We start from the raw sequence: 27,747 nt of genomic DNA on the forward strand, positions 1-27,747 counted from the left end.
GGAATTACCAATTCGGAGACCTTGACTCTCGCTTTCTACAAAAGATACTTCCCTCCACAAAGAACTAATGCATTGAGAGGGAAGATTACGAGTTTTAAACAAACTCCAGATGAGAATTTGTATGAAGCATGGGGTCAGTTTAAGAAGTTGGTTTGGTCTGTCCCACATCATGGGTTTAACCAGTGGTTTTTATGCAACCAGTTTTACAATGGGTTTTATGATGACCACCGCGCTATTTTGGATGCTGCAGCCAATGGTCGATTTCAGAAGAACATTGATGATGATACGGGCTGGGGAATTATAGAAGAGATTGCCACCCATTGTGCTGAATATGGGAATCCTAGAAGTGGTATTAGAACAGTTTCTACTGATAGTAGTGCACTTATGGCTCAACTAGAAGTCATGAATGCCAGATTTGATAAGTTCGAGTTTCAGGCCGCGGGGGATCAACAGACGGTCCACTTCTTGACTAGACAAGAGACCGTCTCATGTGAGAGATGTGGTGGTAATGATGGTCATACTTCTGTGGATTGTTTAGCTGAGAAGGAGCAAGTCTTTGCCTTTCAACAATATAGGCAAGGAGGCTCCTATTACAATAACCAAGCTGGAGTTCATCCTAACTTGAGATGGACTAGTCAAAATGTCTTGAATCCTACACCTCCACCGCAACAACAAGCTTATGTACCGCCTCATAAAGCTCAACAACAAGGCTTTCAAAAGCCTCCATCTTTCCCACCGCCGCAACAAGGTGCCTCTTCTAGTGGCATAAGTGATATAGCCGAGTTGAAGTCGATGGTGCAATCATTGACCATCCAATTGCAGAAAAGTGACCAAGCGAAAGATGCATCCATTAAGTCACTTGAATCCCAAATGGCTCAACTGGCTACCAATCAAGCTTCGAGACAACCGGGTCATTTACCGTCACAACCTGACAAGAAACATCATGAGACGGTAAATTTGATAAACTTGAGGGGTGGTCTTTCTTATGAGGGACCCAAAATGCCGACTGAAAATATTGAAATTTCTGACCCAGAAGCTGAAGTTGCTGTACATGAACAGTCGTCTTTTGACGAGAAATTGCTGAATCCAAAAGATGTCCCCGATCGACTGATTTCTGGTGGTCGATCGAGGGACAAAGCTGAAAAAGTACTCAATCGAGAGGGTGAAAGTGCTCGATCGAGCACAGAGGAAAAGACAGTTCTTGACCGAGTAGATGAAAGTGCTCGATCGAGCACTCTTGCTGATAAAAGTCCTCAATTGAGAGGTAATTGTCCTCGATCGAGTGTTTCTGATGCTGACTGCGAGAATTCTTTGGCGAAGAAAAATGAAGGACTGGCTATCCCAATTACGATCCCATTTCCGAGACGATTGCAGAACAAGAAGATTGATCAACAATTCGGTAAATTTGCTAAAATTTCAAAAGTCTTCATGTTAATGTACCATTTGCTGAGCTACTAACCCAGGTACCCTCCTATATGAAGTTTATGAAAGATATTTTAACGCGTAGGAGGCATATTAATGACCATGAGACAGTGGCTTTGACTGAAGCGGGCACTGCCCTAATTCAAAATAAGACCCCACCTAAATTGTCTAACCCGGGTAGTTTCTCTATACCATGTCATATCGGGACCCATTTTATTGATAATGCATTATCCGACTTGGGAGCTAGTGTGAGTGTCTTACCGTTGTCTCTCGCTAAGAGGCGTGGTTTGACCAAATTTCATTGCACTAATATGACCGTTCAGATGGCCGACCATACTTTATCACGGCCCTTAGGTGTCTTGGAGGACATACCTGTCAAGATCGGGAAATTCTTTATTCCCGTCGATTTCTTAGTCTTAGATATCCCCGAAGACTCATATACTCCTATCATTTTAGGACGACCATTTCTATATACCGCTCGTGCAGTAATAGATGTCGGTGGGAAGACTTTGACTTTTCAGGTAGGCGATGAGGAGTTGACTTTCTATCAGTCTAGTGCTCGTAGGACCCCTATGTTGGTCAAGCCTTGCAATGCTATACCCTCTACAAACCCTGACACGGAACCTCCAATTGACCAATTGAGTCATGTGTTGCGATATTAACACCTCTGCCCTATATTGGGAGCAATATAGAGGACCATTCTGTTATTTCTGTTGTTACAGGTCTAAGCGGATTGGGCATTGGAGATCCCGGTGATAAGAGTCCAGTGAAATTTAAGCTCAATGATAAAGATGATGCCAAAGATAAAGGCCATGAAAGGAAGAAGCAGAACAAAGAAACGACGAGAGTAAAAGCATACGTGGATGCGGACTACTCACCGTCGATCAGTTCAAGTTCAAGGAAGCTTAAAAGGACAGTCCGCGATGCTGATGGGACCTCGTCCAGTCAGAAGCCCTCTTTTGGGATATTCAAGTGTTTCGGAAGATGAAACGGGACGATATCCCGTTTGTAAAAACAATTTGTAATTTGTAATTTGGAATTTGTTAGACTTTTTAATTGCATTTAGACAATAGTATTAGTTTAGTTAGTTTAATTAGCTTATGACCGAATATAGACTGCTGCTGCTATTTTGGTATTTTTACCGGAAATATTTTTGCGTAAATTGCAGGTTTTGGGAGATCTTTGATCATTGGGAAGCGTGCCAGAGAGGAAAGCACTCGATCGATCACTTTTTGTGTTCGACTAATAGGCTATCACACACCTATGCAAAGATAAATTCCCTAAACACAAATAAATGTAGTAATAGGGGTCGAACCACAAGGAGACGGGAGTTTGCTAAACAAGTTGCTATGGATTGAATTCTATCGAGATCGGTTGTTGGTTGGTTATGAAAATAAAATGATAACAATAATAAAGAAAGCGGGGACGTGGTTGAGGGGTTTATTCGAAGGCTATGGGCATCTTATAGTGTTGATAGAATATCTTTTCTGCCTAGTGGCATTTTTCTGGTTCGGTTTGGGAAACGTGCTGACCTAGACGCTGTTTTGAAGCAGGGACACTACCTGTTTGATAATAAGCCATTGATTGTTAAACAATGGTCTCAGAATGAATCCCTAACCAAAGGACCTGTTACAGTTGTGCCTGTATGGATTAAACTCATGGACTTGCCTCAGAAATTTTAGGGGAAATGCATACCTAAAATTGCAGGGCTTGTTGGGGATTTTGTGAGAACTGATAGACCAACAGAGGATAGGACAAGGTTGGATTATGCTCGTGTAATGATTGATGTACCCTTTGGGAAGCCCCTTCCTGATAGGGTTACATTCTTAGATGAAAATGGCCAAAAGATTGTTGTTAAAATTGAATGTGAATGGTCTCCTATCGCTTGCACTGTGTGTGGGGGCATAGGTCATGGGAACCAGGTCTGTAAGAAGAGTAAGCAGAACACCAAACCTAAGGTAGTGCAAAGATGGCAACCCAAGGTTCCTCCTCAGAAAGTTAAACCTAAGACTGTTCAAAAATAAGCCACACCTGCTCCTTTTATCATCAAACCAAGGCCTGTTACTCATGTACTTCCTACTCCTTCTGTCATAAAAACAAGCGTTGTGCCCTTACATGCCACGATTAAGTTTATGGTGAGACCATACAAATCATGGTAATTATATTCAAACTAAAAATAAATGTCATATATACAAGACTCAAGTTGGTGACCCCAATTATTTCTCAATTCTCGATTGAAAATCGCATTTAGAAACTAGTTTTGACTAGTGTCCCAAACCATTTGATCATGAATCTCTTTGTGTGTGTGCGAATTTTGTATTCAAAGCAAGATGGTTCGTGACTTTTCTTGAAAAGTATAGCGAATAGAATAAGTTGTTCACCTAATTACATTTCAATGTGTATGGTCGAATATATTTTCAATCTGAGAAGGTCATTATTACTTCTTCTCTTTTACCGACGAACTAGGTAGATACTTGGTATCCGCTTAATGAGGTAAGAAGAGAAATTCTTTGAATAAGTTCAATGAATTCTTCTTATGAAGTATAAAAACCAAAGTATTAGTACTTTGTTAAAATCGGGAACAATAAAGTAATGACTTTTATATGCACCAAAAGAGAGTGATATGGTATCATAAGTTCACTTTCAGTACGATATGATTGAATCTTTATAATATAGTTGGAGGTAGTTTCTGTTATAAAATTTGTTTGGCATCTAAATTTTCCACTAAAACAAAACATGGTTAAAGCAATCATCTGCTTTTCATATGAGATATGGTTAGGCATTATACCTAAATTGTAGCTTGTTTTGGGAGAAAGCATATGGCTTTGTAACCCAACTATCATGAGAACAACAGGTTTGTGGCTCGTGATGCTGTCTTTTGAGAAAAGAGGATTATTTCTTAAAGACAGAGTGGGAGAAAATGTTCAAGAGCCACAAACTGAGAATAAGACATAGGAAGATGTTCCTTCTTAGTCAAAATCAGTTATTATTTCTTCGAAACCTAAAGTAGACAGGAGTCATGTTACCTTTTGAAAGTAATAAACCTGTAACTTATTAACTCCACAAGATTCCGAAGTGAGCATAAACATGAAAATGTTTATTTAGCTTGGTTGGTTGGTGGCAAAAGTTTTTTCACGCAACAACAACGCTTCATTGTATTCGGATATGATTTGATATAGTTGGATTTTAAAATCATCTTGCATGAGTTTTTTAAATCGCAACTATCCTAAGGTAGGATACGAACTTAAGAAGAAATCTTAAGTACAAGTTAAGGAGTTGAATGGTAAGTTTTGATCATGTGATAAACTTTTCTCGAATTGTCGAGTAATTTTGTTTATACATGAATTTTAGTGGGAGTAGGGTGGTTTTATAAATCTTATATGTGAATGACATATTGATCACTGTGAATGATGAAAAACTTAGGAGAGGATCTCTAAGGTATCCAGACCTATAAAGATAGTTCTAAGAAGATATTAGCGTTAAATGAATATTCTTATATTGATAAGAGCCTAGACAAGTTCAAAAGTATTGAACATATAGAAATTGAATCCACATGCTTCCGCTGCGGGATTAATTCATTACGCTAAGATGTATCACCATTCTTAAACTTCGTATACTTGGAGTATGACGAGAAGTTACAAATCGAATCTTTGAGAAAAGTCTCTATATAGCCACATAGTTCATTAGTTAGTACTCAGGAAGTACTAAAGATATGAAGCTAAGCATTTAGATATGAGATGGATTTATGTGCAAGGAGTTACACAAAAACCATATTCTAAACACATAAGGATGGTTAGAGAACCATCTTGGCAATATAATTTAAGGAAGATATCTGCAAGAAACGTCCTAGGCAGTTGAACAATGAGATATACACAACGGAAATTGAGTACACTTGCAATAATGAGATACGCAAGAAGGAAGGGATGATATTAGAATTCGGTTTTGTGAATTGGAGGAACTATGGTAGTTCGTTCTAATAACCGAAGATCCTATCCCATTCACTATGAGGACAGTGGGAGCTATCCTAAGGCAAGAGAGCCTATGTCAGATTGGGTCTAGACACGTACTCAAGGGTTTTGTAATAAAGATTATACATAATAAAGGGAAAAAGTATACAGTAAGGTTAGGAAAATGCAAAGTGTTGCTAAAACTTGCTAACCAAGGCCTTTTCATAGGCTAAGCATGATAAGTCATGCCATTTCAATTGAGTTGAGATGTATAGTTATATACAATATTAAGTATGGATTATAGATTATGTAGTAATTGATATGGTATCAATTTTACATATGTGATAATGCACTCATCGTTTGAGTTTTATTCTAAACTCTTTTCTTATAATACTTTGTTTTCCAAATAGGTTGTCGAGACAATATTGAACCCTATTAAAGTGAACTGGATTAACATAGTAAATGCCCCTAGTTACTTATATGAGGTGACGTCTCTAAGGGACTAGATTGTGAGTTGATTGATGGCAAGTTCGAGCGCCATAGGGTCATAAGAGATGACTAGTCGATCACATAGATAGACTGTAAGGGACACTCTGTCGGGCAGTGACCGCTTATAGAGTTCTGGAAATTTATATAGCCTGGTCGTGGCGAGAGCTACTATGGTATTCTTTTGAGTCAATTCTTTGACTAGAGACTGTTCGCCCAAGTTGGCATAGTTTCTGAGTGACTTTAACCTATCCTCTATGACTTTCGTAAATGAGGTTAAATGGGCATCTTTTGGGTCATGATGAACTGTGGCTAAACAAAGGGAATAGTGCGATAGGAATTGTCCACCCCCTTGTCAGGGTTATTTAAAAATCTCAGGGCCACTCGAGGAGCAGTGAACTGAAAAATGCGTGGCCACGCTCGGAAGGTATCTACGGTAGATAATTCCGGTCAAGCAGTTACTCTCCATCTCGAGGAAACCACTCTTGATGTGATCACATGCAAGAACGACCTGCAAGACACCTTGCATTGAGTGGGAGATTGTAATAGGACAAGAGAATTGGTGACGCACACTTGTCTCGGACAAGTGGTAGATTGTTGGAGTTTGTGTCCTCAATAATAGTGCGATCACATTATTGAAACTCATGATAAGAGTACGTATAGGGATGATTCATTTATATATGTCAACTGATCAACATTAATCGGTAATGATTGGCTAACTAGAGTTTGACATTACTGTCGTTTGACGGTGGTGATCAGTTGATCCCTTAAGGTCACACCTAAAGGACGATTCCCTTAATAGATAAATTAATTAATTGTATGTTGATACAGATTAATTAATTCCTTAAAATTGAACAATTTACATATGTGAGTAAGAATATGAATCTTATTGTAATTCGATTAAATGAGATTCGATTTAGTAATTAAAATGTTATATTACTAAAATTTGTTTATGAAACAATTAAGAGAGAATGGTTAATCTTAATTACAAAGTGTTGTAGATTATATTAACATGATCCATTTTATGATATGTAATTGTGAATTACCTTTTAATTAGTTAAAATTTGATTTGTCCATTTTGTGAATAATATTTAATTTGTTAAATGTAAATTAGTGAGACTAATAACATGTGAATTGTCACATGTCACACAACATTACAAAATGACAATTGATAAAAAAATAAAATGGGTGTACACATTATGGATGGACCGAAATAATGGGTATTTTATGGTTATTGTAAAATGTTTTTAAATTATTTTAAAAACATAATCATGACCTAACCATCTATAGGTTTTACCCTACACATTTTGGTAAGAGAAAAAGAAAAAGGTGAAGACCATGCATTGGCTTTGTGAGGCTTCCCAAACCGGCACACCCTTAGAAAAGTAAGGAAATTGGTTTTCTTATTTTAATAATTCATCCATCTCTTTTTCTCCTCCTCTCTCATTCTCCCTTTTCTCTCTAAAATAAGTTTTAGATCAAAAAATTGTTCAAGTATGAAATCTAATAAAATCCATATATATTACTATAGTAGTAATATTGTTAAAATTAGATTATTATAAGGTTACTAATTATATTATCTAGTTAGTAATTTAATTAGTATTAAGGGATTGTCTTGGTGCAACTAAGAGGAGGTATTCCAATATGAATACTTGAAGTTTTGGAGGATCATCCATATACTAATAGCTCAAGATCTACAAGAGAAGGAGTTTCTTGTGGTGCCCTATTTCGAACCATACAACAATGTAAGGAGAATTATTTTTCCTTCTTAATCTTCTTATTTTGTACTCCCTCCGTCTCAGTGAATTGTTATCTATTGCTTTTTACACGAAGAACAATGCATGTAAAACAAACCAATAAAATAAAGAAATTATTGCCCACTTGCTTACACTAGCCACTTGCTCAAAACTTACCCAAATAGAAAATAGATAACAAATGAATGGTACACCTTAAAATGGAAATAGATAATAATTCACCGGGACGGAGGGAGTATATTTTTATTTTGCATGCAACTAGATCCAAGAGATAAATTAATGAGTAATTTATAAAATCCATTAAATAAGTTTAATAGGGGGTTTTAGAAACTTTCAATTGACCGACGGGAAAGGGGTGTTCGAAGGGTGTTTTCGAGGGTGGTTTGAAGGGGATGTATCATATGTTTAGACGGAATTAAAACCCTTATTTGGACTCGCCTTGACCTGGGTTGGTTAGGGTTGGTGCCTGGTGGTCGGTCAACTATCAGGAGGTTGTCATGGGTGGTAAACATGGTGGATTTCATGGTGGTTGGTCGGGTTTTCAGAATCGGGTGTTTACACACAAAACCCGGATTTTATACCCTTAGTCGTGACTTGTTCGACTCAGACCTGGGTTGGAAGGATTTGTGGTGGTAGTCGGTCCTAGTGGTGGTGTTAGGGTGGTCGAAGATGGTGGTTTGTGTGGATGGTTGACGGGTTCCGCAAAAACAGGGGAAGTTTTGGTGTTTGTCGTCGTTGTCTTGTGTTAGGGTTAGCAGTTGGGGTAGGTTGAGAAGGGCTACGCGGTTAGTGTCCCACCGTGGGTCAGGGGCAGCCACGGTGGTGGTTGAGTCGTGATGCGGTGGTGGGAACCGTGTGGGTCAGGGGTATTGCTATTGTTGTTGGTTTGTGATGTGGAGTATGTGTCGAATTGAGTAGGTGTTGTTGGAAGGTTGCTTGGGCGCGAATTGGTCAGGTGTGGTGGTGGTTGAAGGGCGGTCTCGTGGTGGTTATCGTGGTTGGGCAGAGGAAGAAAGGCGGGGTTGGGTGGTGTTGGTACACGGGTTCAACCGTGTAGAAGGAGGGAGGTTTGGTAATTGTTGAGTGGGGATTTAATCGAGTTAATTAATTCTGAGTCAGGATAATTAATTGGTAATTTATTTAGTCGGGTTTTAGTTAGTTAGTTTATATATTAATTTATATATTATATTATTAGAATTACAATGTAATTGTATTATTATTATTATTTATTTATTTAGGTGACGATTTTGTGAGATGATATTATTACTTGGTTCGTGCTTCATTATTCGGACTTTTGTTAAGTTCCTTATTTGGATTTGCTTGTCAAGTAGGAATTTCCTACTCAACTCGTATTTTATTATTATGTGAATGTATATTGAATTGTGATGGATGACGAGGTTAATGTTAATATTATGAATGAGTATTGGAGACAGAGTATATGTGTACGCTAAGTTATTAACGGAGCCGTATGACTGGATTGTTATTGTTCATTATTGTTGGTTATATATGGTGTGGTGCGATGGTTGTTCAGTTGAGCATAACACGGAGGGTGTTACTGCTAGTTGTGCATAGCGAGTAATCGTTACTGCCAGATGTGCATAGTAAGTAATTACTAATGCTAGATATAGTTGTGCATAGTAAGTAATTACTACTGCCATGTGAGCATGGTACACAAGTACTACTGCCAGTTGACCATAGCACGGTGTTAAGGGGGTTGTGCTACTGCCATTGATGTAAGTGAGTTGTACGGAAGAAGTGATGATAATTTGAAGGATGTCTATTTTGGTTAGATTATTATTGTTGTTTAGTTTATTCCTACTCAACCTCGTGGTTGACCGTGTATTCGTGAACACCTGTGATGAACCATTTTGGGGAGCAGATTGATTGACAGGTACTTGAGTTAGCTGATTTGGGAGCTTATGGGGATGCGTGAGGATTCGACAAGACTACCTAGATGTCTAAATCACATAGTTTCAGACAGTTGTCATTTGTAAGTAAAGTTGTAATAAAACCATTAAATATGATTATGATAATTAGTAAATACTTTGGTTTGTTTATCTTTGTTATTCACTACCTCGGGAAACCGAGATGGTAACACCTCACTTTATTTGAGGAAGCCTAGTGAAGGCCCTTGAATAAATGGGGGTGTTACAGGCCTACCTTAGCAAACAAGAGTGATACCATCTCAGTTACCCGAGGTAGTAAGCATCACAGATACCATCATGAAATGGAACTATATAAAGTATAATAAATTAAGTTAAAAACTCCAAAAAGTCAAAAGAAAAGTGAATACAACCAACTGTTATAAAATAAAGTCTACTAGCGATCAACGGAAGCTTTAACAAAGCAAGACGCAGGGACACCCCATCCGTCCCGTAAGAGAGCTCGAGCAATCATAACCTGCTAGAAATCTGCTCACCATCCACCAATGGATCACCGCAGGTTTTGCAACAACAGAAAATGGGTCGGTCAACTGCACAATAAAACATGCTATAACAATAACAATAACCATCCAATCTCAATCTTGCAACAATACAAACTCCAACCTTTAAGTATCATTATCTGAGCGGTAGCCCAGATCTGCCAGGTAACCCATCGCAATAGGTTACCCACATTGCCAGTGGGAGACCGCGGCCTTGCCACCTAAGCCCCGCTCATCGCAACGAGCTATCCCAGATCATTTAATGTGCACATCCCCTTTGTGACGGGAGCCACAAGGGGCAAACATGAGGGTGAAGACCATCTGTCGACAATCGCTTCACAATTAACAACAATAATACCAATAACAACCAATCTCTATAATACCAATGCAACATGAAATCAAACAATGCCACAATACTGATAATAATCGCACAAAGGACTGAGTAGGGAAACCCTACCTTATTCGCAAATTCCATAAAACTGCTCCTTAACGAAATCTCCACCTAACATTCATACACAACAATCCTAACATCAAGATCAATCCCTAATTAAAACATTTCCCATAATTACTCGTATTAGGGTTTAATTAACTTAAACAAAAGTGATTAAAATTGATTAGAGGCAACAAATACTTACTAGTGCGGTAAATCAAGGAACTAGGGACTCCAAATGATTAAAACTGCACAGGTGGTAACGAAAAGTATTATTAAAAGTAGAAACTTACGTATTTTTTGGAATGAGTAAATTACTAAATTTTAGAAAATGTTACCTTTTCTACCCATACACTTTTGTCTACCCCATACACTTTTGAAATGCTCGACTTTTTTTCTCTCGAATTTTCTAATTTGTCAGATGTAAAATCTGAAAAGTGGATATATAATTATTGTAGATTTTATAACTTGTTTATTTACGCAATATAGATTTAATTATACTCATTGTTGTAACCTTTTTATTTATCATATTACCCCTATTGTTTCTTCTCTACTCAAGTCTCTAAATTATCTCTCATTTCCCCTTCCATCCACTATCTTCTGGAAGCAGCGTTCACCAACACTGACCGACTACCTCGAGACCCACCAGCATACCCTCCGCCGTAGTGTGACCACACCTACCACCTCGGACCACGACGTCTCTCTCAAGTCTTAACCCCCTACATCAAGCCCCCCAACCCCAACTAACCACCACCCTGCAATTCATATCCTACCCCCTCCTGCCTCCACCATCCCCTACATCCCCCACAGTGCCTCCAGCAGAACCATATTCCCGACCCAACCCATCCATGACCCATAACCCTTTTCGTAACCTTATGCGACTCATCATCTCATCATTACCCACCCATCACGACCTCTCCCCTATCACAACCTCCTACCATTAACCCCGCCCATTCATTTGCTTTTCATGTTGTCATTGAGTCATGTTAGCACTTATCTCTCTAACATTGTAAATCATTATGTCATGCAACACAATTAATTTGAGATGATTTAAAATGGGAGATTTGAGATAAAAATTTTTGCCAACACCTTAGCTTTTTTACGCATTACCTTTCAATGTCATAATGTCTTGCATTATTTATTAGATAATTTTTGTAAAGTCACTCGAACTTATAAAAATTGAAAATAATACTAAGTATCTAAATTGATTTTTTAATAATTCTATATTATCTATTGCCCATGATCTGAGATATATTATGTAATGTAATTACTTGAGAAATAAGCTAAGGTAATGAGTGACTTTACAAAATTCAAAGTGCGTCAATTATCTAGTATACTATGTAAGTTTGCTACTCATTACCTTTCGTTAATTGATGCACTTTGATTTAAAGAAAAAAAAAATCAAAATTTATTATTAGTAGCAAACTTACTCGTTATAGTTGTTTATGAGATACGATTTTGACAATGGCTCATTGGCTTACAAGATTGGGTTTAAAAAAAAGAGAGAGAGAATCTTGATTTAAAACTTAAGTTTGTTAATATTGCAATTAATTGTAATACTACGGTTTTCTATGTCTATGGGTACTCTACCGAGTGGGGCTTACTCTGTCGAGTAAGTATGTTTTTACGCAAAATAGTAGATGACCTGATGGGTACTCGATCGAGTACGTATGACACTCGATCGAGTAAGGGGCACTCGGTCGAGTAAGTCACTTACTCGATCGAGTAAGTGCGTCTTACGGGTTATTTTAGCCGGATTTTGTTAATAACGCGTGATTAGTATAAAAGGTTTCCGTCATTTTCTCTAATCACTTTTTCACCTTTCTAAGACCTTTCAAAAGAAAAGAAGTTACGTAGTTCTCTCTCGTCGCGTTATTAGCAAATCCCAAGGCTAGGATCGTCGGATTGTCTTGTTCTTTATGCCGTTGTGATCGTCGTGTCAAGGGTAAGCTTCTTGTATAATTTTTATAACGTTTCGTTTAGTTTGGTTAAAACCCTAATTGGGTAGTTTTGGGGGTTTTGAGTGTATTGTTTGGATTTGGTGGTAATGGTATGTATATGTGTTATAGGAGGAGGATTCGTAGAGGAACGTTACTGATTAGCTGCTGTGACGGTCTTGTGGTTGCTATTCCAGGTAGGGTTTCCTTACTCAGTATTGTTTACATGGCATGATTGAAAATTGATTGTCGTTGTTAATATATATATATATATATATATATCATATCGGAATTGGATTTGGTGATTGTTGATTGTATAGTTGGTTGTATAACTGTCTGTGGTTTGCGAGGTGCGTCTTCGGCTGAGTGGAGTCACTTGCGGGAGTGGCTTCACGCCCTGGATTCGCCTTCTGTGGAACCCGCCACATAAGGGATGTGCACATTTAGGAACTTGGGTTTATCGCTCGGATGAGATGAGCGGGGCTTAGGTGGGAACGGCTGCGGTCCCCCACTGGCGGTGTGGAATACTTGTTGCGATGGGTATTCTGGCAGGACTACACACTTTAGTGTGTAGTCAGGTGTGTGGAGTTGTGAAGGAGATTGGTTGTATAGTTTGGATTGTATATTGTTGCAGCTGTGTTATTTTGTGTAATCAGTACTGACCCCGTTTAATTGTTTTAAAAACTGTGGTGATCCATTCGGGGATGGTGAGCAGTTATTGAGCATGTATGAGTTGATGCGCATGGGATAGCTGGGTTGAGTCACCACGAGCTGTTTAGAAGTCTTCCGCTGTGTCATAAACATTCTTTTACTTTATTTCAGTTGGTTTGACAATTTTAAGAAACAGATTTATTTACTTTATCAGTTTTGGTTTTTGGACTTGTATCGCTTTAAACATATTTAATATAGTATGTTTCGTTATCGTCTATTTGATATACATTGCCTCGGGTAACCGAGATGGTAGCTCTTCCATGCTTCAAGTGGTCCTGGTAAGGCACTTGGGGTATGGGGGTGTTACATTACTAATATGAATTGACCCGATTAAATATAATACGATCCTATTGTTTATTGTTGCACATGGTTTATTATCCCTAAATAACTTGAAAATAGCTTATCCGAAGATGACCCAAACTCGACTATAATTCTTCCAAACCCAAAATAACTTAACTCGAACTAATCTGATCAGAATCCCACCGGGTTGACCCATTTGCTAAATCTAAACCCAGTGACCTATTTGTATGACAGATGTGAAGACATAGTAAGTTGATAGTTGGGTTCATTTGATCTATTTCACATATTTTATAGTGGTGATACACTCAAGGTCATTTTCTATTTGTGAGAGGTAACTCACGTGCAAATGGATCTCAGATTTTCATCAAATACAATAATAAAATTACAAATTATCACTTTAGACGGACACTATCCGTTTAAAACTGTAAAATGATAGTGTCCCTCTCACAAGAATCAAGGCTTAAATTTCGGTTTGTTCAATTTTATGCACTTTCTAATATCTTAATGTAGGATTTTTAACCTGTCATATTTAAAAATTAAAAAATTTAGTGGGGCCAAATAAGATGACAAATTGACAATCATTTGTTATTAGTTACTAATTTTGCATTATGATGATTAAAATAATTATGATTAAATTAAATGATTTTGAATTTATGTAAAGTTTTTTATATTGTTTAGGAAAACTTTTTTTATTCTCCGAATTGTATAGGAAACAGTTTTTTTTAGATATCAAATCTCGAAAATATTAATTAGCATACTAATTTAGTAATGTTGCCTTTTTACGATAAGACACCAAAATTATAGATCTGATTTTAGCTAATTATATTAGTAATATGAAAGGATAATCATATTTAATAATTAATAAAATAATTAATAATAACAAATGAAATAGTTGACTTTATTAATTTAATTGTTCTGAGTAGGGCGAGAATTTAGGGTAAGTCAATTCGGCAAATTTTGTGATTGATAAAGAAAATACGGAAAATTCACGTGGTACCCTTAAACTTAACCACTTTGTACATAGTACCCAATATTTTAACTTTGTGTACATGCTACCCTTTATCTTTGATTTCACAAAAACTTTGGAGAGACGGTCTCTCAATAGTGTTTTTGAGAGACCTCTCACATGATGGGGAGAGGGACCCACCGAAATTTTTTTTCCTATTATGTCTCCCACTAAATTATTGGGAGACAGTATCTTGAGAGACCTACTTCTTTGATTTTCATGCACAACATGCCCTTTTTGTCGCTTTAAAAAAAAACTCAATTGAGCATAACTCCTATACCGGAATTCAGAATCGGCCAATTTTCTTTTCTAAAATGATTATCTCATCATAATCTACGATTTGGGAAAAACAATTGTCGACCTACAATTTTTAGGGTTTTTTTAACGAAAATCTCAAATCAAACATATCTTCGATCTTAAATTTCCGAATGACCATTTTCGTTTTATCAACTTATAGATCTCGAAGTGGTAATCAATTTGAAAAAAAAATTAGTCAATTCCGGTTTCTGGTTTATGATTTATGCTCAATTGAAAATTTTAAAAACGATAAAAATGACATGTTATGCTTGAAAATCAAATCTCAAGGATATTATGTGCACAAACTTAAAAAGTTGGGTACCATGGGCAAAATGTCAAAAATTGCTAAAAAAATTCCGGATCTGAAGGACGTGATTTTTTTATATTTTAATTATTTTGATATTATTGTGCGAGATTCTTGCCTTGTATCGTTCTTAGATTTTTTCGAATTATAGTGCAGTCATAAATAGACGTCAAAATTGTTAAAAAAATTCCGGGTCTCAAGGGCATGATATTTTGTATTTTAATTATTTTGATATTATTGTGCGAAATTCTTGCCTTGTATCGTTCTCAGATTTTTTACGCATTATTATGTAGTCATAAATAGACGATTTTCACACATTTAATTTTTTTCAATTGTTTTGTAAATTGACTTGGCATCTAAATAGGTGGATGACATGTCGCAAAGTATTGGGATGTGACACGTGGCGATTAAAGAAGTAGATGGTTGTTGCTTTAATATAATGTATGATATGATGATATGATGATTAGGGAGAAGCTTAGAAATGTTTTTATGTTTTAGGAAACTGATTAACTAAGTGATTAGCGAAATATATAACTCCCTTATCATTCTAATCAAATCGCTGAAAATAACCTGTCAGACAGGGTCCTCGGTCGAGTACCTGAAGTACTTGGCCGAGTACGTCTACTCGACCGAGTTCCTCACAACTCGGCCGAGTGCACCCAAAACAGTAGCCTGTCTAAAAGCACTCGACAACCGACTCGGTCGAGTACAGCCTACTCGACCGAGTTCACTATGTCCAGAATTCTGTGGTATTATATAAGTGTACTTAGTGAACCGTGTATTTATACCCGAAACATAAATAAACTATTACGTTGAGATAAAAACATACTGTAAAAGTAAATTACGTTAATTAACGTAAATATTGATCGTAATATTTTTAAATTTATATAACCATACAATGTTAAAGTTATGACAGTAAACCGTTAAATACAAACATCTTCATATAATTTTTTAGAAGAGTGTAGCTAGAACCATTATATTGGATAAGAAAATATTGATCAGTACCCATCTACACTAGGTCGATAATTACTCAAACAATCAAATAATAAAAGAAAACATTGGTCAATGATGAAAAAGAGATAGGGAGGTATTGAGAATACAATTGACAATATTCAAAGTTCTCGATATTCAATTTATACAAGTTCCCTTGATACGTTAACAGCTACTTTAGCAGTGCAACTCACAACTTACTTCATTGACGTAGTTCTTTCCCAAATCAGTTTTACATACAAGAGCAGACAACATGTCTACAAAAATGTGAACATGTTCTAAACAAATTATTTGTATCAAAATACTCCGTTCGGTCATTTGTTTTGACACAAAGATCAAGAAAATAACAAAAGAGAGAGAAAAGTAATGATAAATTAAAGAGCTCTCGCACATGCCTATTAATTGACCCACTTCTAATATCCATTTGGCCACTTGTATAAACTTAACAAAAATATAAATAGATAAAAATTGAGTGATACACCTAAAAAAGGAAATAGATAAAACTAAGTGGGATAGGGGTAGCAGGGCCGACCCCGAGACCTATTTGGAGGGTCAATGGACCAGTGCCAAGTTTCAAGGGGGCCTAATGGCGGAACTAGAAGTCTATTATGTAGGCTATAATCCGAGGTCTTTTGTCAATTAGAGTTATTTCATGTAGAGTTCATAATCGGGGAACTAGTGCTGTGGTTAAGCATCTTAACCAATCATCATTTTTTTTATACAAATTATACATTCAATTGACTCATCTAATAAAGCTAATATCTAAAATGATCAATAATCTTTTACGATAAAAGAATTAAATTATAAGATTGAATCACTAAAATTGAGTTATAAAATATAGTTGAATTTTCCTGTGTTACACGTATGTAGATTTTAAGTTCTAACCGTCTTATAAGGGTCACCATTTAAATATAAGAAAATATTGATACGACACACATGTTTCTTAATTAATGTCGCTAAAAATTGAATTCCATTAGAAAATGACACGTGACTTACTTGATCAATTTTTTTAAAAGGGACTCTATTTTGCAATTTTAGCTAGGGCCACAAAATGTTTAGGACGAACCCTAGATAATATAAGATTACCTTATTTATCTCAAAAGTATCCGAGATTCTGACGGTAAAACTAAAATTTAAATATGGAATCATACTTGGTTTAAATTATCAGCAAGTCTCCCTTGTGACGGATAAGCTTGCGACGAGTCAAGTAATACAATGTGAGGTAGATAAGAGAAAATAAAATGCTACTCCCTAGACACTTTGCTTTTGTCTTATCTACCTCACATGGGTTGTATTTAACCCGTCACAAGCTTACGACGGATATATCCGTCACAAATGAGAATTTGTGTTATATTGTTTGGTTGAACTTATTTTATTGAATGAAATGTGAATCCTTATGGAATGAACCCAATTGAGTTGGAATCTTGAGGTAAGGGTTGTGACTTCCTGTACGATATTAGAGGGAGTTGGAATAGATTTAGTGCTCGTTTGGTTCATATAGGAATTGAACTCCTGTGATAGTTTACAACTCACCGGATTTCAATTCCCATATGCAATTCACATGAAATGGCAAAAACGTGTTTGGTTGCCTTGGAGAAATTTGTTTTTCCCATGAATTAAACTCCAATGGTTTGTTTGGTTAAACTAGGTAATTCACCCGATTTTAATTTCTAAATACCAATATATCCCTCAATAATATTACTAGCCTCACATTTTTATTAAGGGTAAATGAGTAAATTTAGAGGGATAAGATGGAGGAGTTTGCAATTACCTAGGGGGGGCTAGGTAATTAAACTCCTACATCATGTAAGACAGTAAGAGTTGGAAACTCCAAGGAGTTGTAAATTCCTACATTTTGCCATATTTAAGGCAACCAAACAAGTTTGAAAAAACTCAATTCATGGGAGTTGGGATTTTAGAACTCCTCATGAATTGAGTGGGTAACCAAACAAGCACTTAGATTCTATTCAGATTCTAACTCTATTTCAAAATGACTCAACCAAACATTAAAATGGATTAAATTCATTTCATTTCATTCTAACTCTCCCAACTAAACACCTCAAAGTAATTTGCATTTCTCATTTACTTGACGGTATTATCACAAAATCTCATTATAGACGGCACATATCCGTCTATAACTAAAGACGGGCCAAATACAATACCACATTCCTAATAGGACAAACAACAAGTGCAATGGTGGGGGCAAAAAATGTTACCACTTTCAAGCTATTTGACCTGTCTTTAGCTATAGACGGATATAAGACTAACTGCGATATTATAGTGAATTAGTTTTGCTAATAGTCAATTAGTCATATAGCTCCAAATGAATCGCTCGCGATAAAGGTCCACGTTATCCAATCCCCCCCATCATAACACTACCCGTAGATTATAAACTTCAACTCAACCAACAACAAAAACCTCAAAAACACCAACTAAAATAAAAAATAAAAAATGGAGATTTCATCACTTTCAGCTTCACTCTCCCTCCTCCCCTCATTTACTCCTAGCAACAACAGCAAAGCCTTCCTAAGGCCCACGTACTCCCCAATTCGACCTGTTATCCGAAGTCGACCCAGTAACCCGTCCCATAAGAGGGGGTTAGTGTGCAACTCCTTGTTTGGTCTGGGTGTCCCTGAGCTGGCTGTTATTGCTGGTGTTGCCGCTCTTGTATTTGGCCCCAAACAGCTTCCTGAAATTGGCCGTACTTTGGGTAAATCCATTAAGGGCTTTCAACAGGTCCGTCACCTCTTTCTCATCCCCCCTTTTTAGTATTGGTTAATGCTCCCTCTCCCTCTTATTCTTCCGAATTGTGCTACAGATAAGAATGAGTCATTGCTTAGTTATATGAGAAATTTGGTGTGGATTTGAGGTAGTATGTGATTAGGTATGTTGTCAATTGGTTTGATAACAGTATGACCAATTTAATGGTTAAATTTAAGGACTTTAAAATTTTGAATTGTACAAAGTGGACATAGGTGTTTGTGTTAGTGATCTTTATTCAATAGTGAACATTATCCAAGATGGTGAATTTATATTGTCAGTGATTTGACGAGTCTATAATGGTTATCTATAGTCATCCATCTCTGTATATGATTGATTAGGTATGCAACCGGTATGTTGTCAATTGGTTTGATAAGACCAACTTGCATAACACTACGACCAATTTAATGGTTAAATTTAAGGACTTTTTTGGGTTTCCAACATCATACTTACGAAAAATGCACATGGTTGTACAACACCATTTCCATAGTTATGTTAAGGCTCCAATTCGTGTGGAAGGATGGAGATTTTTTTGGCAGAGCTATGGGTTTCATGGAAGTACCCCACAATAATATTAGCTCATTGCCTAAGGCTCAAGGGCTCGCTCATTGGACGAGAAATGGGGCGGATTTATCCATCCTTACCCATATAATGCTTGTATTGAATGACACTTGCTCTTTGTTTGGATTAAAAGATTTGGAGGAAAAGAGACTCGAGGGAGACAATTTCCTTTGTTTGGATATCAAATTTTAGTTAGAGGGATTTGGAGGGGAGGGAAAATGGAATCCCTCCATTTCACTCTTAAAATCCAAATTCAAATCTCTCTAACATAGGAAATATTTGGAGGGAAAACTAAAATGCTTCATTCTTCCTCCTCTTCATACTCTTTTTGCATCCCAACACACTCTTTCCTATTATGGATAGCAAAATAGGAGAGAAAGGGAAGGAAGGGGGAAGGAGAGAAGGGAAAGGGAGGGTGGGATAGGGGATTGGGGATGGGGGACGGGGTGTTGCAAATCTCCTACTCTCCCTCCCTTTCATTTCCCTCCAAATCCCTCCATCCAAGCACACCTTTAATGATAGTTGTGTTGCAAATTTCATCATGTGGTTGTTGCTCTAGGGTTTAAGAAACACACCCAATTTAATGAGCTTCTAGCCAAAATATACGTATGGTTTGAATTGGAGATCATGGAAATTCCATCGTAACAAACTGAGTTTGCAGCATATACCCTGAAACTAAACGCACCCGTGCCAAGATGTTAGTCATTTAAAATTTGAATTGTACAAGTGGACATAGGTGTTTGTGTTAGTGATCTTTATTCAATAGTGAACATTATCCAAGATGGTGAATTTATATTGTCAGTGATTTGACGAGTCTATAATGGTTATCTATAGTCATCCGTCTCTGTCCAATGTTCATTTAGAGCAAAAAGAAACTCGAAGGTGGCATGGTTATTGGTGCACAGGTGCCAATTTTAGTTACTCGCTTTCATGAAGAGCAGAGCATCATTGGCTTTTTTTTAGGCAAATTTTTTTGTGGGGGAAAGAGCAGCATTGGCTTTACTAGAGAAAGTAGGTGAATCTGGTTTGATGAGAGAATTACGTCTATCCTCATCAGGACTTCATGATACTTGGATGAGAATATGCTGGTATTTGGTATACAGGTTCCAGTTTTAGTTACTTGCTTTCATGAAGAGCATCATTGGATGATAATGTGCGTAATAATATAGTACCTACAGGAACAACTTTTGTAACAACTGTAGCCTTGTAGGAACTTTTATGGCAGTAGTTCCTGAACTAGCTGATCAACTTCTTACAAGTGTTGCTTCCATGAATGATTTAAATTCGCATCTCAGAGACCCTTCTGATGTTGTACAGCTGTATATTCGCTTCCATCTAACCTTGTTGCTCATGTCTCAAATTAGAGAGAGGATCAGATAAATTGTTTATTCTCCCAGCTATTTCATTATCTCTCTTCTCAGAAATACTCTTCTTTATTGTTGTCCGTCTCCACAGGATGTAGATTCTCTTGCTTTTCCAGAATTAATTCAATTGAAAGAACTTGTCTTCGGTCGATTTTCCAGATTTTTACCTTCTTTAAGACTAGATCTTATTTGCTTTCCATTTTAGCCTTGGAAAGCAAAATTCAGTCATTCTTAAGAATGAAGGTTTAAATTAGGACACTAAAAACATATTTATGAGAGTTTTAAGCTCATTAACTAATGGTTTGATTATAGCAAAACCGGTGTACTATTGTCTTGGGAGAATTTGATCACTCAAAGGTCTGGAATTTTATTCCCTTGTTTGGACTTTCAGAGCAATTTTTTCTTGTTTTTATGAGTTTTATTTTGTAAATTATAGAATGAGACGGTCTCACGGCGGTCCTTTTGTATAAGAATCACTCATTTATTGCTATCAATAATGAGTGGTTTTTTTTTTTTTTTTTTTTTTTTTTATACTAAGAGACCGTCTTATACTCACACAATAACTACTGGTAGCTTTTCGGACATTCTTTTGAGAGTCATTTCCTTTGTGCCTATTTGTTTTTCCTTTCATATATGGAGTATTATTCCAGGTAATTTTAAAGTGTTTGACTCTTTTTACTGCTCTCTTCCGTAAGAATGTTATAGGTTGATCTTCAACTAACCTAGTTTCCTGTCTCATCAAACAAAAAAAAAAATTCTCCCTCCGTCCCGGTCAATTGTTGTCCTTTTGTTTTGGCACAAAGACCAAGAAAAGAGAAGGGGACCAATTACTAAATGACAAGTGGAATAAATTGACGGTGAATGATCAAATTGCTCATCAAACTCATTCTTAAAATAGAAAGAACAACAATTGAGTGAGACACCCCAAAATGGAAAAGGACAACAAATGACCGGGACAGAGGGAGTATATTGTTTCTTCCATAGGATAGCATGTAAGGACCAGGTTTAGAATTTGAAAGCCCAAATTTGTGATTTAGAGGACCAGGTCTAGAATTCAAAAGCCCTAGTTAAAGAAGCTTCATCTCATCGTATTGTTCTTCAAATATAGGGCCCAACGTAGAACCCCTTTTCCTGAGATCTTTCATAAGGGCAGTGATTCTGAATGAAACACGAGCAGTCTTTCAATAGCTTGCATTTCTTAAATAAGTCTTTCATTGGCTCCTCTCCATTTTATACACCATCCTTTTACATTTTGGGACACTTACATACACAATACAAAACAACCGTACCTAATCAACAAATTAGGTACCCTTGATGTATCTTATACTTTGATGACCAGTCCCTACCTCTACATAAATTCCTGAATATGACATTTAACCCTTTGGAAAATTGCCCAAGGTGCTGCTGGGACTCTGTGCTCCAGTCTACATGTGTTCCGAGCTTGCCAGATGTGGTATATCATAGCCATCACAGCAGCAAACACCAGGTGCTTCTTCAAAACCAGGTGCTTCTTCAGTAAAGAGCGACACCTCCAAGAAGCACACCATTCAATAATGCCTGATGTAGGCAAGGGAATCCCCAGCCATTGACGCAATAAATCCCAACATCTTACACTAAAACCACAATGATTCATGAGATGAAGGTGATCTTCCAGATGATCCCTGCAAATGTCACAAATACCACCTGAACTCAATCCAAACTTAAGCATCCTATCCTTTGTGAGCAGTCTCCCCTTAATTGCCAGCCAACCTATGAATGAATGTTTTGGTAAGTTAACTTTGTTCCATATGTCAGCATATGACAGCAGAGCACCTTATCCAAATCACCCTGCAACCATTTGTAGCCACTAGACACTGAATACACCCCTGATTATCACACTAGGTATTATTAGTGAATCCAGCTTTCATCCTGTCTTTGACTTGACAAATTTTCCTCCATTAGGGCTATAATCTAACCAGTTCCTCCCTTTCATATAAATATGATCCACCCATTTGATCCATAGATGGTCACTCTTTGTAGCTAACCACCAGGTATATATGCCAATCTGAGCTATGTTCCAAAGTCTGCAATTGACAATCCCCAAACCACCAAATTTCTTACCCATACACACAGACTCCCATGCCACAGAAGGTGATCTGCTGTACTGCTCATTTCCAGACCACAAATAATTCCTACAGATACTTGTGATTCTGTCAATGACAGTGACTGGAATCACAAATATTCTGGCCCAAAAAGAGTGGAGCTGAGTCAGAGTTGCTTGTATGAGGACCAGCCTGCCTGCATAGCTAAGCTTCTTAGCCCCCAACCCTTAATCCTGCCCACAACTTTCTCCACCAGTCTAGTACAGTCACCTACAGCCATTCTCTTGTAAGTAATTGGAATCCCCAGGTATCTCAAGGGGAATTGCCCCTCAACAAACCCAAACCCAGAGAATCTTAAGACATAACTAACATCAGATGCTTCCATACCATTAAAATATATTTCAGATTTTTCCTTATTCATTTCAAGCCCAGATGCCACTGAAAAAGTGGAAAAAGCTCTCAATATGACAGTTATAGAGCATCTATCCCCTCTGCAGAACATTAACAGGTTATCTGCAAAGCACATATGACTCAGATTCAATGCCCTACACAATGGGTGGTAGTTAAACTCCCTCTTAGCAGTGACAGCCACCAACACTCACCAACACTCTGCTCAAATACTGTAAAGAGGAGAGGGGACATAGGATCACCTTGCCTTATCCCCCTCTTCCCTTGAAAGTAACCAAAACTGGATCTATTCAGAGACAAAGTAAACCATGGGGAAGTCACACAAACCATAATCCATTTAATCACAGTAGCAGGGAACCCTAAGGCTCCCAACATTTGCTGAATGAACTCCCGTTCAATGGAGTCATAGGCTTTCTTTAAATCCACCTTCATCATACACCTCTGGGAACATGCTTTCCTTTTATAAAGCCTAACCAAGTCTTGGCAAATCAAAATGTTATCCACAATTTCTCTACCCTTAATAAAAGCACCTTGGGTATCACTTATAATGTCAGGTAGGACAGCAGCTAGCCTATTACAGAGAACCTTAGATATTGTTTTATACAGGACATTGCAACAGTGATAGGTCTAGTCTTCTTAGGTATAAGGGTCAGGGTAGTGGCATTTACCTGCTTAAGAAGTTTCCCATTGGAAAAAAACTCCAGCACAGCCTTAACAACATCATTTCCAACAACACTATAAGCATCTCTGAAGAATTGTGAGGAGTACCCATCTGGGCCAGGGGCCTTGTTGGCAGGGATGGAAAACATAGCCTCCTTAATCTCACTCTCAGTCACAGGTCCACAGGTCAGGTCCGAGCAGCTCAACCACATGTTCCTCAGTCAGGGTGGGACATGAACTTTTTTAACCTTCTTACTAGAACCCAACAAGTTGAACATAGTATTCTATAAATGCCTCTTCAATGGCTTGGGGTTCAGTATGAGTAACTCCATTCATATCCTGAATAAACAGGATCTTGTTTTGCATTCTCCTAGCCTTAATCACACTATGGAAGTACTGTGTGTTCTCATCTCCATTTTTCATCCACTAAGCTTTAGCTTTCTGGCTAAGAAAGCTTCTTCTAGCCATATCCAACTCTCTGTAGGCAAGGGCAGCATTCTTCTCTTCTTGTTGAACTTCCAAATTAGTAGGATCAATATCTATGGTGAAGCTTAGCTACATCAGCAGAGGTCTCAATGTTAGCAAAACTTGCCCCATTCAACTGCTTCAAAGGATGTTTAAGAGCCTTAAGTTTTAACTACTTGAAACATAGGAACACCACAAATCTGAGTATCCCAGATCTTCTGGACAATGGTATTGTCCAGGAACTTTGCATCCTTCCCCCACATTCTTGAAACCCCTTCAATTCAGCATTTGAAACTTCAGACCCAATCCTTTCATTCATAGCTAGAACATTATTGAAGTCCCCCATAACTACCCAAGGCCCATCAATGAGGTTTTTCATGGCAGTCAGGGACTCCCATAAAGGCTCCTTTTCAGCTATTCTATTAAAACCATACACTACAGACATCCACCAAGAGCACCCAGTAGGGTAATAGGTTACCTTGGTGTTGATTACTTAAGCCTCATTACTTATGATATCCACTTTGTAATTCATAGCATCCCAAATAAGCCAAATCCTTCCACCTTCATGACTTTCTATATTAGTAACTAGAGACCAATGATCACCAATTCCTTGATGCACTTTATTAATAGAAGCTAGTCTAACCCTAGTTTCCAAAAAACCAAAAACTCCTACATTATTATTATGCAGAAACCATTTAACCTCTTTCTGCTTATTCTCACTATTAATCCCCCAACATTCCAACACCCAATACTACCCATTTTCAATTAGAGAAGTAGTACCCTCAATATCATCACTACTCACCTTTCTAATCTGGATTGAATGCTCCAACACCTCCAAGTAAGTATTCGTGCTACTCCCACCAATTCCCCCTTGCCTAGTCATTTGAGTAATGATCCTAGCAGGAGAGAATGAAGGGCGCAGGGAAAATGGCGGCAGAGGAGTAACCATTATGTTAAGAAGTGGAAAAGTGTTTTTCCTCCTTGAGTCGATCATTAGATCAAGTTCGCTCAAAGCAATCGATCCAATACGATTGTTTTTTTTTGTTCTGTCTCATCCTTAGCATCTTCCAACATTTGTTGCAGTCGTCATTAACATGACACTTATTGCTTGAAGTTTCTGGGCACACAGAGCTTGGGTAGCTTAAACGAAGGGCTTTCATGATCAAATTTCCAAATTTCTTGGAATAATCATACCAATTAGGTTGTCCATTCTTTCCAATGTGAATTTTGTAGGTTCAGAGCACTTTGATATAGATGATGAGAGAAACCACCCAACAACAAGCTCAAAGGGTTTAAGAGCCCAGTCCCATATAAACCTCACGTCAGGCTTTCCATGTCAGAGATTGGACTCAAGTCTCATATCTTGCAGTGGCCGGATGGACCCTGTTACACACTTGTAATCATAAACGCCTTCAATGTGAATTAGTTCAGTCTTGCTATCCTGATATACATAATCATCCAAATCATCCTTACCATCAAATGTTTATGATAACGCAAAATGACCCTCTAAACTACATTGTGCTGTTTTATATTGTGAAGTAGAGTCATTTGATGCAATTTCCAAGACATACATCCTGTTTGTGTTTACTATTACATGGATAAGGTTGTTATAATGGACTCCCTTACTCCACCATTTTTGGGACACTAGGGTAATGTTGTATAATAAATACAATCAAAGTCAGTTTGTCTATCATGAATTCATGATTGTCATGATTTATGGAAATGAAGACCCATTGCATTTATACAAAATAATACGAATATGATAGCCACATTAACATCAGTTTTGCAAAACTGGGCAGTCTGGGCTTGATGTAACAAAGTTGCAATTTTTCCAAAACAATTGAACAACTAAATGGTTTGGCCATGTGAGAAGGAGACCTATGGACGCACCAGTTAGGAGGCTGGAGAAAAAGGTCCCTTGACAGCACTACAGGCGAGTTGACATGGTTGAGAGTGATAGAGCACGATATGAGAACATGTGGATTTTTAGTATTTGATGTTTTTTGTGATTTAGTGTTTTTTTATTTATTTAATTTAAAGAAATTAATTTATTTATTTTTCTCTCCTTTATTACACACTTTTTCAACAACCACTTTCTTATAGATTTTATCTGATTCATTCCGGATCCTTAACTCTTTTTCGGTTTTTAAAAATCGTTTTAACCTTTTCTCTCGATTTAAATTTTAAGTTTTTATAAAAGAAAGACGGAATTCGATTTTAAAACCCCTAAGTTCACCTTAACTTTCCATTACATTTTCGTTCTCCCTTTTGTTTTTTATCTTCCCTTTTTATTCGCATTTTGAGGCGTGCGTTCACCCATGGACGGTTCGAAAGGATGATTCATGTCAGCCGACCCCAAATCATTTTGGGATTAAGGCTCTGATGTTGTTGTTGTTGTTGTAATTGAACAACTAAATATCAGTATTCACTACAAATCTGCAATCTGCAATAGTTGCCGACTTGCAGCTTTTTTATATACCTTGCAAGAAAAACGTGTGTGAGACGAGTTAGTCTTGCTTAAGACAGTTGTAAGATTATAACATTAACGTATTATGAACTATGAAGTGAACCACATAGGCACATCATCTCAAAAGAGGCCATTGTAAGCTAACGGTGGTCAACGTCGTAAATGACATTTTGTAGTGTGAGACAAGTAACAAGGTAGTTCACTCTACTAGTTCATAAATTTTGATTGCTTGTATGTGATAACTTTTCAGGCAGCAAAAGAGTTTGAACAAGAACTCAAGAAACCAGAGGAAGGCGAGTCTTCTGACGATCTGTTAGAGGCGAAACCAGCTTCCCAAACTACACAAGAGCAAGAAAATGTTGTTTCATCTTCTAAAGAAAGCTCATAAGCTGTTTAGAAGCGTGCCTGTGTTAGATTTTGGTTATGATTTTATAATCTCGTAATTGATTTTGATTGTTGATACTTGTGTAAGAGATTCTATAATTTGTATAATCAATTAGTAGAATGGGGCTGCGCTTGGTAGGGAGGTCTGCGGATCGATCCCCCACAACTGCGATTGGGATGGGTTTAAATACCGTAATCCTTGAACACGCCCTGAAATCCGGATTAGTCGGCCCAATGTGGTTTGGATTACCGGATGGTTTAGACCAAAAAAAAAAGACCAAAAAAAAAAAAATAGTAGAATTTAGAAATTCACGATCAAATCACCAAAACTAGTGACCTCTTGAGACTACATATATTTTAGTACCAAAAACTAATCAACAAGTCCTCTTGTGACGGACAATCCATCACAAAGCTTGCGACGGCTCAAGTAATACTCATGTGGGTATATAAGACAAAACAGATTGCTACTCCCTAGACATTTTGCTTTTGTCTTATCTACCCCTTATAGATAATACTTGACCCGTCACAGGTTTGCGACGGATATGCCCGTCACAAATGAGACTTTGTGAAAACTAATGGCATCTAACTTGA

The 27,747-nt window shown here is 37.3% G+C and overlaps 1 protein-coding gene across 1 annotated transcript; it reads left to right on the forward strand.

The window, feature by feature from the left end:
• The first annotated feature begins 18,371 nt into the window (after positions 1–18,371).
• LOC141657497 (sec-independent protein translocase protein TATA, chloroplastic) lies at positions 18,372–27,277 on the forward strand. The gene is made up of 2 exons (XM_074464757.1): positions 18,372–18,742; positions 27,023–27,277. The coding sequence occupies exons 1-2, from the start codon at positions 18,458–18,460 to the stop codon at positions 27,158–27,160; spliced, it is 423 nt and encodes a 140-aa protein (XP_074320858.1). The 5' UTR covers positions 18,372–18,457; the 3' UTR covers positions 27,161–27,277.
• Positions 27,278–27,747: the final 470 nt, after the last annotated feature.

The sequence above is a fragment of the Silene latifolia genome, chromosome 5, assembly GCF_048544455.1.
Source record: "Silene latifolia isolate original U9 population chromosome 5, ASM4854445v1, whole genome shotgun sequence".
NCBI classification, from domain to species: Eukaryota; Viridiplantae; Streptophyta; class Magnoliopsida; order Caryophyllales; family Caryophyllaceae; genus Silene; species Silene latifolia.

Coding starts and splice junctions, on each gene's coding strand:
- LOC141657497 (XM_074464757.1), top strand. CDS start 18,458: ATGGAGATTTCATCACTTTCAGCTTCACTCTCCCTCCTCCCCTCATTT. Junction 18,743..27,022: donor CCATTAAGGGCTTTCAACAG/GTCCGTCACCTC, acceptor ATAACTTTTCAG/GCAGCAAAAGAGTTTGAACA.